Source organism: Hypanus sabinus, chromosome 3, assembly GCF_030144855.1.
Source record: "Hypanus sabinus isolate sHypSab1 chromosome 3, sHypSab1.hap1, whole genome shotgun sequence".
NCBI lineage: Eukaryota > Metazoa > Chordata > Chondrichthyes > Myliobatiformes > Dasyatidae > Hypanus > Hypanus sabinus.
Window position 1 is genome coordinate 168,896,882 of NC_082708.1, and position 17,632 is coordinate 168,914,513.

The 17,632-nt window shown below is 42.6% G+C and overlaps 1 protein-coding gene across 3 annotated transcripts in view; it reads right to left on the reverse strand.

Moving 5' to 3' along the window:
- Positions 1 to 17,632, reverse strand: part of polr1a (RNA polymerase I subunit A) — a 231,470-nt gene that overhangs the window by 142,835 nt on the left and 71,003 nt on the right. For all 3 annotated transcript variants that reach the window (XM_059965629.1, XM_059965628.1, XM_059965627.1), the window contains exons 12-17: positions 15,966 to 16,193; positions 13,220 to 13,474; positions 10,977 to 11,168; positions 8,190 to 8,339; positions 5,438 to 5,621; positions 3,650 to 3,732 (exon numbers count right to left, since the gene is read on the reverse strand). In XM_059965629.1, the coding sequence (XP_059821612.1) occupies positions 3,650 to 3,732; positions 5,438 to 5,621; positions 8,190 to 8,339; positions 10,977 to 11,168; positions 13,220 to 13,474; positions 15,966 to 16,193 (1,092 nt within the window). The remainder of the gene's footprint in view (positions 1 to 3,649; positions 3,733 to 5,437; positions 5,622 to 8,189; positions 8,340 to 10,976; positions 11,169 to 13,219; positions 13,475 to 15,965; positions 16,194 to 17,632) is intronic.

Below are 17,632 nucleotides of genomic sequence, written 5' to 3' on the forward strand. Positions count from 1 at the left end.
CACAGCCAAGAAGACCCACCAGTGCCTTTACTTCCTCAGAAAGCTGAAGAAATTAGGCCTGTCCCCTAAAACCCTCACTAATTTTTATAGGTGCACCGTAGAAAGCATTCTTCTAGGGTGCATCACAACCTGGTATGGAAGTTGTCCTGTCCAAGACCGGAAGAAGCTGCAGAAGATCGTGAATATAGCCCAGCACATCACACAAACCAATCTTCCATCCTTGGACTCACTTTACACCACATGCTGTCGGAGTAGTGCTGCCAGGATAATCAAGGACACGACCCACCCAGCCAACACACTTTATATAACTTAATTTTATATAACTTTATATAACTTAATTCCAGGGAGTGCGAAGCGCAGTATCAAATATCTCTGTGATGATTGTACACTCTAGTATCAATTGTTTGGCGACAATAAAGTAATATCCAGTCCATTAGAATACCTTTCAATAACTTTCCCACTACGGATGTCAGGTCACTGACCTGCAATTTCCTAGCTCCCTCTTACAGCTTTTCTTAAAAAACAGAACGTTAGCTATCCTCCAATCCTCAAGCACCTCAACCGCTGCTAGGTGTGTTTTAAATATCTCTGCTTGGGCCCCTGCATTTTCTGCACTTACCTCCCACAGAGTCCGAGGGAATACATTGTTAGGCTCTGGAGATTTATCCTCCCCTAGTTTGCCTCAAGATAGCAAACACCTGCTCCTCTGTAATCTGTATAGAGTCCATAACCTCACTACTGCTTTGCCTTACTTCTAAAGAATCCGTGTCCTTCTCCTGAGTAAATATAGATGCAAAATATCCATTTAAAAATCTTCCCTAACTTTTTCAGCGCCGTGCACAGAGTACCACTTTGATCTTACAGAGGACCAATTTTATCCCTTGCTAATCCTTTTCCTCTTAATATATCAATAGAACCTTCACATTGTCTGCTAGAGTAACTTCATCTTTTCTTTTAGCCCTTCTGATTTAAGTGTTCTCTTGTATTTTTTTATACTCAAGTACCTCACTTGTTCCTGCCTGCCCATACCTGCTATGCATCTCTTTCTTTTTCTTAACCTCAATATCTCTCAAAAACCAAAGCTCCCTAAGCCTGTTATCCTTGCCTTTTGTTCTGACAGGAAAATACTGCACTCTCGAAATTTCATTTCTGAAGGCCTCCCATTTACCAAATACACCCTTGCTAGAAAACTGCCTGTCCCAATCCACACTTGCCTGAACCTTTCTGATACCATCAAAACTGGCCCCTCTCCAATTTTGAATCTCAACTTGAGGACCAGACCTATCCTTTTCCTTGAAACTGATGGCATTATGATCATTAGATGCGATGTGTTCCCTTCTGTCTTTTTCTCCAACAGGGTATCTAGTAACACACTCTCTAGTTGGGACTTCCACGTACTGATTAAGGAAACTTTCCTGAACACATTTGACAAACTCTAAATCACCTACCATCACAATCTTATTTTTCTTGCAACAGTCTACAATTGCTCTGTAATTGGCTCTCTTGAATCCTGTGGACTGTTGAGTGGTCTATAACAAAATCCCATTAACATGGTCATACCTTTCTTTTTCTCAGATCTACTCATAAAGCCTCACTAAATGAGCTCTCCAGTCTGTCCTGACTAAGCACTGCGTGACATTTTCCGACTAGTAACGCACCCCGTCCCCTTCAATCCCTCCTGCTCTATCACATCTAAAGCAATTGAACCCCTGAATGCTGAACTGCCAGATCTGCCCTTCCTGCAACCAAGTCTCACTAATTGCCAGTGTCATAAGTTCACGTGCTGACCCATGCCCCCAGCTCATCCGCCTCTCCTACAATAATCCCTGCATTAAAATACACCCAACTCGAAACATATTCAACCTTTTGATTCCTGACCTTGTATGTAGGTTTAAGAACATCTTTCACCACAACCACTCCAAGTTGCAGGGGGACACCATCCCCCTCCAACTCCAGTTAAACCCCCAGCTCCTCTGTGCAGCACTAACAAACCTTCCTGCTAGGTTATTAGTCCTCTCCAGTTCAGGGACAAACCGTACCTTCTGTACAAGTCCCAACTTATCTGAAAGAGAGTCCAATGATCCAAAAATATGAAGGTCTCCCTCCTGCACCACTCCTTAGTATTAAACTATATGATCTTCCAACTTCTGGCCTCTCTAGCGCATTGCACAGGAAGCAATCTTGAGATCACAACCCTGGAGGTCCTGTCCTTTAACTTAGCGCCTAACACCTTGAATTCACTTTGCAGGTTCTAGGCACCCATCCTACCCACGACGTTGGTACTGATATGGAACATGATCTCTGGTTGTTCACCCTCCCCTTTAAGAATGTTGTGAGCTTCAACTGAGATGTTCCTGACCTTGGCACTCCAGAGGCAAAAGACTATCCATGAATCTCGTTCTCGCCCACAGAACCTCCTTCCTGTTTCCCTAACCAACTAATTTCCTATGACTACAGCTTGCATCTTCTCCCACCTTCTCTTCTGAGCCACTGAGACAGGCTCAGTGCCAAAGACCTGGCCACTGCTGCTGCTCCCTGGTGGGTTGTTCTCCCTCCAACAGTATCCAAAGCAGTAATATTGAAGGGAATGGCCACAGGGGTACTCTACATGGGCTGCCGACTCCCTTTCTCTCTCCTGACAGACAACCAGCTTCCTGCCTCCAGCAACTCAGGGGTGACTACCTCCCTGTAGCTCCTATCTAACACCACCTCATTTTCCCATATGAGCCAAAGACCATCAATCTGCAATTACTGTTACTTAACACTGCAGCTAAGGAGCTGCAGCTCAGTGTACTTCATGCAGAGTTATCAAGGAAACCTGAGGTCTCCCGAAGTTGCTAACATAGGTGCAGTCAGATGACAATAACTATCATCAAAGACCCCCCCTAAAGACCACATACTGAGGTCAAGAAGGTTGAAAGCTTCAAGTTCCTAAGAGAGAAGATTACTGATAGCCTTTCCTGGTCTACCACATAGACACCACAGTCAAGGGAGATTGAACCTCTACTTCCTGAGGAGGCTAAAGAAATTTGGCATGTTCCCATTGACTCACCTATTTTTATCAATGCGCATGGAGAGCAACCTAAGTGGATGCATAATGACTTTGTTTGGCTACTCCATGGCCTGAGACCACAAGGAACCGTGGAGAGGTACGGATGCAGCTCAGCACATCACGGAAATCAGTCTCCCTTCCGTGGACTCTGTCTATCCTTTCACTGTCTCGGTAAAGCAACCAAAGTAATCAAAGATCCCATCCACCCTAGACATTCTCTTTCCTCCCCTCTCCAACTGGACAGAGATCAAAAGCCTGAAAGCAAGTACGACCTGACTCAAGGATAGCTTCTATCCAGCCATTATACAACTATTGAATGATTGCTTAGTATGCTATGATGGTCGATGGATCTCACAATCATTATGACATTGCACTTAACTATCTACCTGTATTGCTATATCCTTGTAACAGTTGAACTTAATTCTGCGCTCTGTTATCGTTTTACCTTGTACTATCTCGATGTGCTGTGAAATAGATTGATCTGTATGAACAGTTCACAAGGCAAGCTTTTTTACTGTGCCCCGGCATATGAGAACAATAAACCAATTCCAAATTTCATTTAGCAGCTTGTGCTCTTTGAAATGAATCATATTTTACCTTGGCTCCACACTGTGCCAATTGTGCAATGATTTTTTGTCGCTTTGCGTTTGCTTTGGGCTTCACTAGAATGTCCTCAACATCTAAAGTTTAAAGAAAGTTAAAAGTTTAGGAAATATCAATATAAATATACTTGAAAGTTTCTGACATAAAATCATTCAAGCGAAAATTTTCCAATACTGAAACAAACTTTATTATCAAAAGACATATTTTCCACTTAAAATTCTTCACAAAGAGGAATCTATTGTAAACAACCAGGAATCTGCAGGCTGTAACTTACTGCATCATCAGGAAGCCATAAGGCTCACGAGGTGCAATGATATTCTTTAGAAGTGCACTGGAAACATGCACAATGCAACAAATTAAAAAGAAATCTCAATTTAACAAATTAAGCTTAATTTTTAAACTTTACATACTTTTACTTATAAAGTTTCATCTGCAGCAAAATTTGGAAAGAAACCAAGGACTTATTATACTTACATTTTCAGAAGGCATTTAAAGACTATATGGCTTTAATAAGATATTACATTAATGTTTATAATGGAAAATAACAACTCAACATGTGGGAAGCAATATACTGGTATAGGTAAAAGACTGGGTGGCTAACAAGAAGCAGAGAGCAGTTATATGGAGGCACAAGCAACAGCAAGTTCAGGAATCTGGAGCAACAGTCTGCTGGAAGAACAGAGTGCGGCTAAACAGCATCCGTGGGAGCAGAAAGAATTGTTGATGTTTCAGGTTGAACCACTGAATCAAAGAACAGGCATAGATGGATCTTTTTCTTGTTACTTACATGTATCAAATGATATGCCACAGGGATCTGTACTGGAGCATCAATATTATGCAATGTATATAAATAACTTAAATAAAGATATCAAAAGGTATTATTGCTAAATTTTCTGATAACACAAAGATAGGTAAGAAAGTAAGTTGTATGAAAAGCACTAGAGAAGATGGTAAAAATTTCATTTTCATTTTAAAATTTTTTTTATTAATTATTATTGAAGATCAACAAAAAATACATTAAGGTAATCAAGTCAATATGTCATTATGTAAGTGGGGTAAGTAATTGATAAAGATTAGGAAAAAATAACTGGAGTACCGTGATTGTCTTATTTAAGAAGGTACATAACTTACACGTGTGTTGAAACACTTTGGGGAAGGTTTACTGGATTAATACCTGGAATGGATATCCTGTATCATGAAGTAAGGTTGGACAAGCTAGACTTCTATCTTCAAGAGTTCGTACGACTGAGAGGAAATTTGACATAGGGGAGGAGGCTATAGAGAAAACATTGAGGAGGAGGTAGAAGCAGGGGCCACTGATTAAGAGACGAGATGAAGTTATTTCCATCAAAGAGTAAGTCATCTTTGGAACCTTCTTCCCCAAATTGCCTGGGTGGATTTTTTGCTGAAATGGGTGGGGGGGGGGGGGGAGAAAGGAGGGAGGGTGATGCATTGCTGCTGCTTACACAGGGGAGGGCCTTTGGGGTTCTAATGTTTTTTCTGTCATTCATTCTTTTGGGGTTCTTCCGTTTCTCGTGGATGCCTGTGAGGACTATGTATTTCAGGTTGTATTCTGTATACATTCTCTGACAATAAACAGAACCATTTGAACCTCTAATGGGAGGTCAGTGTACATTCAGAAGGATCCAGCTATTGTAATGGATTTTCTAGGAGGGTTCATTCCTTAAGCATATATGGAGTTCTGAAATAACAGTCCTTTCAGACCTAGGATTTAGAAAGTAGGGAAACAGAGCAAGAATTGTACAGCAAATTATCTTTTACCTAAAGTAAATCCCCGGTATAGCTGTAGGTAAGCAGTGAAGAGCCGTGCCAAACAGGTCAGTAGCTTTCCACTAGTCTCTCCACCGTACAGCTCCTGACAGCAGTGGACCAAACCGTAGGGTGAACTGCCATAGTGAGCTTTGTCCAGAACACCACACAGCAACTCTCCTTTCAAAATAACAACCTGCCATCAGAAAGAAAATCTGCATCAATACTTTGCATCCAAACAATTCAGTGAACATCACAATTATATTCTGCTATGTTAGTTACAGCTGTGTGAAAATGCGGTAATTTGTTTAAAAAAAATCAAGAAGGAATGAACTTGAGTTAATATGTCACTTCAGCATAACTTTTTGAAATGTCCCAAGGTGTTTCACATTAAATGAGATTAGATTAATTTATTAATCACGTGGACATTGAAACAGACAGTGTCATTTGCATTAACAACCAACACCATGTGAGGACGCGCTGGGGGTAGTTTGCAAGTGACGTTACACATTTGGCACCAACACAGCACGTCACAGTGTTTTGCAGAACTTGCAGCCCACATACAACAAGCAACAAGAGCCAAACAGACCCATTTCCCACCACCTCCTCCCTCCCTCATCCCACACACACTGAGGGGTCTCCAGCCCCAAGACAGACTGCTTCTGGTCCTCTGACTTCCAAACCGTAGCCCTGTATTCACAGCCACCAAGCTTCCAACCTCCAGAATCTCTGACCCAAGTGCAGTAACTAGAGAGGAGGCAAAAGCTGTGGGGCAAGTAATTGGCTAATCATTGGTGGGGGGTTTTCAAGGAGTGTCGACACAAGCACTTCTCTGAGGAAGTTTCACTATAGCTACCACACTAGGCAGACTGGATTTTGGCTTGAAATCAGGGCACTTGTTGGTTGCAGGAAATGATTTAAACGAGTCTGATGTAAGAAGGCAGCCAGTGCCTGGTAAGAATATTTACAACAGAAATCTGATGATTGTCTCAACAAGCATAGACTTGAATTGCACTCAAAAGTAAAGAGTCATGAATTATACTCGTGCATATAGTGCCCTCCTAGAGAAAAACAGTTACACTAGCCATGTCACCTCTGAACAACCAAGGTCAATAGGGCAATAATACAGCGTAAAACTCAAGCGGAAGGAAAATTTGCCTTGTAGACATCTCAAGCTGTATTGCAACACCTCAATAGATCAGCGTGATTTCCATCAACTTCCTTTTCACTGAGTTAAAGGTTCAAAATTTGCCAATTACAAGTCCGCTGTATGAGTTAGCATATTTAATTGGAATAACTCCTGAGACTTGAAGATGTGATGACTGAGGCATATTGACAGATTAGAAGTGTGAAACTCTCAGTTACCTCTGAGCTGTGACTGGTGACAAAGCCTTACCTTGTTGGGAATCTCCTGGATCAAACTAGAGTGGGGAAAAGTAGAACCAAAAGGCCTCTTGGATTCTGAATCAGATCAGTCCTAGTGCAGGATACCAGACGCCTTGATTTAATAGGGTTGGTAGGGCAAAGACTTAGGGTCAGAGGGAAAATATTCCATTTAAATTGCTTATGTTTTAGCATGTACATGGACAATGAAGAAATTGAAAACAAAATTAAAGTTATTTTCTTTAATTAAGCCACTTCATATTACATTTCTGAATGTCAGAAATATTCAATATTAATAATAATTTCTGGCTGTTTACTTGCCAAAGTCGGGGACAGGCTTTGCCGACTCTGACAAGGTGCATTAGGAAAAGGCCCTAATGCCGGCACTGGACCCCTGGATGCCGAGAGGCAGCAACACTGGTCCCCTGCATTAGGGGAAGGCAAGTGCCAGTATGGAGCATCCTGGGCACCACTTTGGGGAGTCCCAATCTATTATACCAGCTAAAACCCCTCCACCAACATGTTTTCCTGTAATTATCACACCACAATAGGTAGCTAATATATATTTCAAGATAAAATACTAATCAGTTCTGTGCTTTGGAAAGATTGCTGAAACCCACTCATCCAAATAAAACTCAAAGTACCTTGGTAGCCAACACAGGATTGAACACCAACAGGCCTTAGAGCCCACAATATCCATGCAAAACATGATGCCACTAAATTTACACATACATTATCCATATCCCTCCATAGTCACGAGACTCTCTCTTAACTAACTCCACATACCTTCCACTGTCTGGATAAACTAATCCTTAGACTTTCCCCCCGTAGTATTCAACATTTCTACCCAGTGACTGATTTTGACTACCCTATTTATTCCTCTCATAATTTTATAAACTTCAGTCAGGTCTCCCCTCAGGGAAGGAGAGAGAAGATTTGCTTTATTTCTCACATGTACATGTACAGTGAAATGTGTCATTTGTGTCAAAAGTGCTGGGCAGCCTGCAAGTGTGGACACGCTTCCGGCGATAACTTTGCACGCCCACAACTCACTAATCCTAACCGTACATCGGGAGGAAACCCACGCAGCAGTGGGAAGAACAGACAAATTCCCTGCAGACAGGAGTGGGACTTGAACTGCGATCTTACAGCTAGCGCTTTAAAGTGATGCGCTAACTGCTATGCTACCGCGCTGCTCCGACAGACAGTGGCAGGAATCAAACCAAACCCCCGATCTTGCACCTGGCACTATAAAGCACTGCGCTCACCATTCTGCCACTGTGTGGCCCCTGTTTGACATCCCCCAAACCACAGAAGCTGTACTAAGTATGGGAAAATTTTAAAATCGATTCAATGCTTATAAGATTCCGTTGACACAAACCTTGGATTCTGACATCCATTCCGAGTCAAAGTCGATCACCATGCGCCGAGCTTCTTTAACCCAAGCCTTCCCACCGATTTTAGATTTTCCGATCAAGTTCGGTGGCACATGATCTTTGGGGATTACATTGATCAGCAACGTAGAAACAACCTGCACAGACAGCAGTGTATTTATTTACAGACTGAAAGAAATGGAAATAAGCCAGCAACAGTTTAAATACTGTTTCCTGGATAATTACACATCACGTTATCTTCAGAGCAAACAGTATGATTAGGGGCCCTCACCTCCATTATGCTATTTCAGTTCAGAGTTGCAATGTATGTTCTTCTTATGCCCCCATTCCAATTTTATATTCATTTTCTTAATGCAACTATTACAGATCAAATCATAACTAACAGCAGGCACCATTCTTTTATTTTCAGTAAGCAACTATTGCTGACATTGATCTGAACATTCAAAGAGGGAGCCAATTGACTGGAGGTGGTTTCACAGTGGAGCCCACACCTGGCCTTGTTTAATCCCTGCGCATGTGCATTATTCAATCTGGGCCACAAAAGACCTTTCAACATCAAAGAACTCTAACTGTGCTCAAAGTCCCCGAGTGAAGGGAGGCAGAGGTCGGATCTGTCTCCCGGCATCAAGTGGAAACCAGCTAATTCAACGTGAAGGAGCTGGCAACCCGAGAAGCTCATTGGAATCACAGTCAACAGCCCAGTCACCGAGTGACAAGACTTACACAGAATTTGTTCTGCAATTCTTGTCCTTTTTATGACCATTGCCCCATCAAGCTTATAGAGTTATAGCAGTGTATCAGGCCCTTTGGCTCATCACATCCAGGCCAACCTTTTTGCCTATTGACATCAATCCCACTTATCTACAGCATATCTTTATCCTTCTATACCTTGCTTTCTCAGGTGCTAACTATCTGGACAGTAGGTATCTAGATAGTAACATGTACAAAGTGTACAAAACACTAGAGGAACTTAGCAGGTCAGGCAGTACCTATGAGAAGAAATAAACAGTCAACATTTCAGGCAAAGACCCATTACCAAGTACAGAAATGTTACATCTCTTGTTAGTAACCCCTCCTCCTTACCTTTCTCCCATTGATCATTCTCCTCTTCTATCAGATTCCCTCTTCTCTAGCCCTTTGCCTTTTCCACTTATCACCTCCCAGCTTCTCACTTCATTTCTCCCCCCCCCCCACTTCCCCATCAACCTGGCTTCACCCGTCACCTTCCAGCTTGTACTCCTTTCCCTCCTCCCACCTTCTTATTCTGTCTTTTCCCGCTTCTTTTCCAGTCCTGGATGACGGGTCTCGACTGAAAACAGCGACTGTTAATTGTACAATATATCTGCAATACTCTTCTGAGATATATTCTGCAGCTGCCTGACCTGCTGAGTTCCTCCTGCAGCTCATGTGTTACTCTAGATTTCCAGCATCTGCAGAATCTCTTGTGCCCAGGAGATAGTAATTGTATCTGATTCCACAGCTGCCTTCAGCCCCACTTTCAACCATTTTCTGTGTAAGAACAAAGCTTCCCCCTCAGATCCACATTAAAACTGTTTCTTCTCACATTAAACCTAAGCCTGTGATACCCAATTGTGGGAAAATTTTCTTACTTTCCACATTCATCTTTTACTTTTAAGTAAACAAAGCGGTAAGAGAACTTCCAGCCTCTGACATCAGTGTTTTGTGACTGGCAGGTTTTCTCCAGTCCCCCCCGCCCCACCAATCTTTTACTATGGAGAACTGACACTTCTCATCTCGGACACCCATCCCTTTTTAACCTAAAGCTGCAATCAAGGTGCTGATCTTTTGTGGGAGGCTCTGAACAAGAGACCATGCCAAACCCACAGTTCAACATTTTTTGTTGTTGTTGAAGCAGAAGTGTGAAATGCTGCCAAGTCTTTCCAAGCTGTGCTGAAAGGCAATAGCCATCGGGAAGCGTCAAGTACAGGCTCAGAGCAAGAGCACTTCCTTTATTACAGGAGCCAATCAGAATCTGTCCACTGTATTTAGCTTAAACCTCTACACATGAGCATAAACACTGCTAGTCAGTAATGGAACCCAAGGGATTCTCCCAGTCACCCTCTCTAACTCTGTCTGGGGCCAATGAAAACAGCACAAGGTAAAAAAAAACACTTGGGATGAATCTGAATAAAAACAGACAAGAAAATACAATCTGTCCAAAAACGTATAATGGTCTCTGGGTTCTGCCTAACTCCCTGTTCCCCCCACCCCCCCCCCCCCGTTACTTTTTTCCTCTACAAGTTTGCCACTCAGTGCTTAAACTAACAAACATCTTTTTTTTCCAAAGAAGTGGCTGGGGTGAAGTAATGGAATGAAACAAAATGCAAGAAGTTGTTAAACTAGAGTGTTTAGGGAGAGAACACATAGAATTCAGCTAATGATAACCCACAATCCAACTGAATGGCAGAACAGGCTGAGATGTTAAAGGCGTACACTTACTACTATGCAAAGGGAGCCAGCAAATTAATGTGGTGCTTTTGGAAAACTACCCAATCTATCATGTGTTTCCGCTCAGTAACTTTTGTCAGCCTGCAGTAGAGAATGAAGGTCACTGATATACTCCAGTTAAACCAAATAAATTTTTCCTTTTACTCCCAGAAACAATTATAATAATAATAAAACAACTAAAAATATCCTTGTACTGTCCTAACTTGATGACCATGAATGACCTCAGGAAGTATTAGATACGCATAATATATTTTATGAAACTAATTAATCTTTTACTAGTTTCTGTTTTGGTCTAATGAGATCACCTGCTTTCCAGTCCAGAGTGGGTAAGGTTTGATTACTGCTGGTTGGAGGATTTTCACACGCCCTCGTTTATCTGTAAGACCCCGGTAGACAAGTTCCATGTACTGTTCTCTGGTGAAGAATTGGCCGCGGATGGTCATGCTGGTACCGGAGACCATGTGATCCTGAATCAAACCCGCCAAAGGCTTGCCATCCTAGTGAAAAGTAAGCAAAGAGCATTTCTTACAGTATTGCACAATACAGCCCTTCAGGCTCTGAAGTTGCGCTGACCTTGTAATCTACCCCATGATCAACTTTCCATCCGCAGAGCCCTCCAATTTTATTTCCATGTGTCTATTTAAAAGTCTCTTAAATGACTCTAATGTATTTGCTTCTAGTACCACCCCGGCAATGTGCTCCACACACCCACCACTCTCAGTAAAAAACCCAGCCTCAACATCCTCCACTATACTTTCCTCCAATCACCTTAAAATTTCCATCCTGGGGGAGAAAAAAAAAAATAATGTGTGACCGTTCTTTGACTGTTACCAGCCTATAAGGCTCTATCAAGTCACCTTTATATTTCATAATTGCTGAGATTATCTCAGGGCGGTCACAGCACAATAGATTTCTCCAAAACACAGAAGAACAAAATCCTCCTAATCCATAGCAGAATGGAAGCTCTGACTAAAATCAATACCTCAAGGTCGTCAGGGTGAACATTAATGCTTCAGCCGATGTTCACTGGGAATACGATATTGCAGCAAAGGGCTTCAGCAGCTGCATGAACAATTAACAGAATGAAATGCCCTGCAGAAGCTGGTGGCAATGAGAGTGCTCGAACCTGAACAAAGGGATGAAGTACGATTCACAAGACAATAGCACATTCTGAGCTTTGAAGGTAGGAATGAAAGGAAAAGAGGGGTTTAGAGAAGTGATCCTAAATTCAGAGCAATGGTCTGTGAAGGAATAGCCACCAAAGACGAGTGGATGGCTTGCTTCGTGCACCTATCAAATATCAAAAGGTGTAGATGGAGTGAATGCGGTGAGCATGTTTCCTAAAGTGAAGGCGTTTAGGACCAGAGGGCACAGCCTCAGAATATAACAACATCCCTTTAGAATAGAGATGAGGAAGAATTTCTCTGACCAGAGGGTGGTGAATCTGTGGAATTCAATGCCGCAGGTGGCTGTGAAGGCCAAGTCATTGACTACATTTAAAGCAGAGATTGATAGGTTCTTGATTAGTAACAGAATTAAAGGTTACACAGGGAAGTCAGAAGAGGTTGAAATGGTTAATAAATCAGCCATAATGGAATGGCAGAGAAGACTCAATGGGCCAAATGGCACAATTCTGCTCCTGTCTCATGGTAACTTGGACACGAGGATGAGCTGGCTTGAGACGAGGGGGATACACTAGAAATAAATCAGTGGGGCCATACTGAAGGATTTTTAAAGAGGATGAGGTATCTTGAAGTCAATGAGAACAGGGATGATAAGGTGCAGAACATAATGCAGTGTACACACAGAATCAGCTGGAGCCCAGTGCACTGACAAATAAGAACATTTTCGCCACAAAGGAATTAGTACACGATAAAGCATGCGTCAAACTGCATCTACTCGCAAAAATAAAATCCTCAAAACAATGTCTTTCTGGGATAATTTGGTCAGCGATGAGGAAATGAAAGCTGATAAGGAGTCGGAAAATTGGGGCAGGACAGTAGTGCAGCAGTCAGCACTTACTACAACCGGGGTTCAATTCCTCTGCTGTCTACAAGGAGTTTGAATGGTCTCCCCATGACCATGTGGCTTTCCTCTAGATGTTCTGATTTCTCCCCACATTCCAAAGACAGGTGGGTTAGTAGGTTAATTGGTCACATCGGTGTAATTGGGTGGCGCGGACTCGCTGAGCCAAAAGGGCCCGACACCCTGCGGTATTGCAAAATAATTTTTTAAAAATACAAGTCAATGTATTATCACCTCAAAAAAGTCAGAGTAAGAAAAATGAGAAGGGAAAAAAAGTTGTAAAATGTGTCATCAATTGGGTTCAAATTCATCATCTCCCCTTCCCTTCCTTCCACAACCACAAGGACTGAGAATGGACAGTCAGGTCATAATCACGAGTTAGTGCCTCATACACAGGATAGAAACAAAATAATACAGATATCAGAAATCGTACGGCACCCATTTTCCAAAGCAGTAACATTCAAGTCTGAAGGGAATCGGAAGATAATTTCTTCAACTTACTGGCCAACAATGAAATACTTGCCTTGGGAACCAAATATTGTTGGTCAGTGCTGGCAAGCAAGTAGGCCTCGGCTCGTCCCAGTTCATTCTGCGGAAAGTGGGCATTCATCTCATCACCGTCAAAGTCAGCATTGTAGGCTTTGCAGTTCGCGTAGTGAAGCCGCAGGACCTTCTCTCCAGGCAGGATCCGTGCCCGATGGGCCTGAATGGAAGGCCTGTGCAAGGTGGGCTGGCGGTTCAGCAGCAGGACATCACCATTCTTAATGTGCCGGCACACCTTTTAAAAATAGTACTGTATTAATTCAATGCTATGTTACTCAGCACACAAGAACAACAGCAGAACCTCTTTGGTCTTTGATGACTTAATTCCTAAAGAACCACCGATTGTTCCTGGCATCACCATTCCATACACTCTACTCAGAAGGTGAATACACCACCCCATTATGAGTAGGCCACAAATGCTGCAATGATCCAGATGTGTTTTTTTTCAGATTCCAAAGGATGCCCTAGTATTCAACTGTTATGTGATAACCAGAAGAGAAGGCAGGACACAAAGATGGTTTCGGAGATGGTTTGAGGTATTCTAAATCACCTGAGCCTCATGGAGTCACACAGAAAATACAGCAGGAAACTGCTCCTTCGGCCCAACTCATCCCTGCCGTCCAGTTAGACCCATTTGCCTGCACTTGGCCCATAGCTCCTCAATTACTCCTACCCACGCAGATATTTAAATATCTTGTGAATGTTTGTATTGCACTTGCATCCACAATTTCCTCTAGCAAATCATTCCATACATCTCTCATAATTCTTAACTGTGGTAGGTTGATACTGCTCGCTGCTACCATGCTTCAAACATCACACCCAATATGAAAGAAAGACTTGTGCCTTTTACATCCACTTCTGAGCTTCTGTAAACCAACCCCAGCCAATGGTTTTTTTTGCAATATGGCACCAGTGGCCAATGGAGACATTCTGCAGGTAGTTTATGAAACTACTAGATACTCTTATTCTGTTAAATATACTTTTCCCCATCTGTGATCAATTGCAACCTGTAATTTCTAGATCTGAGGATGTACTTTTCAGCAAGCTAAACAATCTGATGCTTTTGCGATCTCCTAGGGGATTTGGCGAGGTCGACAGCGGACTGTGCAGGGCACTCATCAATTCCTAATGGCAGAACACAAACCCAGGGTTGGCTCCATTACTCCATCCCGATTACAGTGTTGGAAGACTTAAAATTGACGCCATCAAGAGCGGAAGATGAACAGGTGTCTCTCTCTGTCTCTCACTGGGGCCGGCAGAGGGCACAGGAGCCTTGGGTCCCACGTTGCAAGGTTCAGTCGCCTTGGTGGCTTGTGGCTGAGGTTACATGTTTGATGTTTAATGTCCTCAGCACTGAACGCAGCGGTGGACTCGTTTCTGGGGACTCCGAAGTTCAATGTTTTTGTTTACTCTTTTTTACTATTTGCACCATTTGACCGAGGCACTTCGGCACGGAACAGACTCTGTGGCTTTGGCCTGTGGCACTTCTGGGGACTCTGCAGTTTGATGATGTTTAATGCTGTGTGTGTTATTTGCTCTTTTTTTTGTTGTCTCCGTGATTTGTTCTTTTTTACACTTTAAGTGTTTGGTGTGTGGGGCTTTTCGTTAGATGGGAACTTTGTCTTGTGGCTCCCTGGGGGAAGACAAATCTCAGGGTTGTATACTGTATGCATACTTTGATAATAAATGTGGTTTCAACTTTGAACACTGTGGATCACCACAGCAACCTGAGAAGTGTTACATTCTCTTCACAAGACCTTGCAAAAAAAGTACGATAGCAAGCAGAAATCTGTTTTTGTTTAAGTAGTGTTAAGGAGTACATATCACTTTTCAAAGATGCTTTCTAATACCATAGAACTGGTTGCAACCACGATAAATGGAAGCCAGATAATCGGTTTAATCTCTCTTGACAGTTCTACACAGGAGCAACAGGGCTGAAAAATCACTGGAATCAGGTTCAGACCTTAATATTGGCACCACTGGCATGCTCAGCATTGTAAAGAATGTAGTGAAACACTACAGAGATACTTTTTGACACAGTCTACGGGCTTTCTGGGCCTTCAACAAATCAACAAGGTTATGGCAGTGTAGTGGGTAGCCTAACACTTTACAGTGTTAATGATTAGGATTCAATTCCTGCTGCAGTCTGTAAGCAATTTGTGCGTTCTCCAGGAGACCACGTGGATTTCCTCCAGGTGCTCCGGTTTCCTCCCGCATTCCAAAGTTAAACAGGTTAGGGTTAGTAAGTTGTGGACGTACTACTTTGGCACCAGAAGCATGGCAACATTTGCAGGCTGCCCCCAGCACACCCTCAGACTGCGTTGGTCATTGATGCAAACAATGCATTTCACTATACGTTTTGACGTATATGTGACAAATAAAGCCAATCCTTCTGACCTTTACAATGTTGAATTCTTGGGCACTGTTACTATTTTACGCCACAGGAATAAAGTCAAATAAAGTCCCAGCTACAAACAATCTGCTAGAAGAACTCAGCAGGATGAGCAGCATCGGTGAGAGGAAAGGAACTGTCGACATTTTGGTTCTGATAGTTTTGCCCCTGATAGTTTTGCCCCGATACGTTGACAACCCTTTTCCTCCCACAAATGCTGCTTGATCCACTGAGCTCCTCCACCAGATTGTTGCTCCAGAGTCCAGCATCTGCAGTCTCCTACTTCTCTACTATTCCAGTGAAACTGCTTTTGTTCCCAGTACCCTCCACTTACAATTTTCATCCCCAGATTCTGCTCGCCAGTACTGGGTGTCAGTAGCTGTTTGGCAATGGCATCTCTCTGGCTCGCGTTGTTTGCATTCAGAATGGTGCGGGTTCCGTCTTCATTGATGACCATGGAAGCCCCGGGGTGTATATTTGGCCCATTTATCACTGCTTGCCTCAGCTCCTGCACGTTCCAAGGTGTCACTGGCTGAGGATAAGTTAGCTTTGTAGCAAAGACCTACAAAAACAAAAGGACAGAGAAAATAATATGGACACACATCACAGTCAACGTTAACCCAGAGCACACCCATATTGGGAAATCCTGTGTTGTTATTGCAAGAAACATTTATGTATAGGCTATTCAAAGCAGTTTGAACACATTAACTATTTCATGCAACTCAGTGCAAACCAATTTAAAAAGCAGGCTAAATCCTCCTTATTTGTCATCGCTCCAAATGATAGCATGGCAAGAGAGACTTTGAAAAGTTTTAGTTAACTGACGGTGGTTGGAGAGTGGAGATTTCAAGCTGATAGTTACGTCCATAAACTCTTGGCAGGACGTGGCTTCAGATTCAGGTAACTCATACAGGTTCAGTAACAAAGACTTGCCTGGTGTCAGGCACCTACAGGCCCCACTGCCAAACAGCAACACCATTCACTAGTGAATGCTACTAGGAGGAGGATGTGGAAGCTTTAGCGAGAGTTCAGAGGAGATTTACCAGAATGCTGCCTAGATTAGAGAGCATGTCTTTTGAGGATAGGTTGAGCGAGCTAGGGATTTTCTCTTTGCAGATAGATGTACAAGATAAGAGGCAATGACAGAGTGAGTAGCCAGTGACTTTTTTCCAGGGCAGAAATTGCTAATACAAGAGGGCATAATTTTAAGCCAAAAGGAGGAAAACTTAAGGGGAGGGGATCTCCTTAATATACTTGTTACCTAACACTTAACAACGCATGCCTGACCAAACTTTTTTTGAACATGGGCATGGCATGCTTCTATTTTTGAGGAGTGGAATTGAAATGCAAAATCAAAGTAACTTCCCCACATGAAGATGATGACAGTGATCTGAGAGTTTCACACAGCCCTGGGCTGAGATGATAGCCCCACTTATAATCACAAGACATGATTAAGGCTTGAACAAAAGTGATCTTTGAATCAAGAATGAACTGAGCACCAACATGTAGACTAATCGTGAATAAACGGCACTCAGCATTATTGGCATCATTTTGTTAGGGACTGAGTACAGTCAGAGCTGGGTTGGATTTTGTGAACAGAACATACTCGCAAAATTACCCATTGTGGGAGCTTCCTGCCTTTCTTGTGACTGGACTGCAATGGTGGAGCATGGGTCTCTAGCACCAAAGCAAACTTGTGACCTTTACTATAAGCAGTGCTTACAGCCATTCCTTCCTATGATGGGAATTGACTTCACATTTTGCAAGATTATCCAAAATTATTTTTAAAATTAGACAAGAAAGCAGGATGATGTGGTACAATAAGGGAACTTCAGGAAGAAAAATATAAATCATTTCTTTAAATGTATACAGTCGGCCCTCCTTATCTGTGGGAGACTGGTTCTGAGACCTCCCCCCCCCCCACCCCCACCGTGGATACCAAAAATCGCGGATGCTCAAGTCTTTTATTTAACCTGAATCAGTGCGGTGGACTTTATTTAA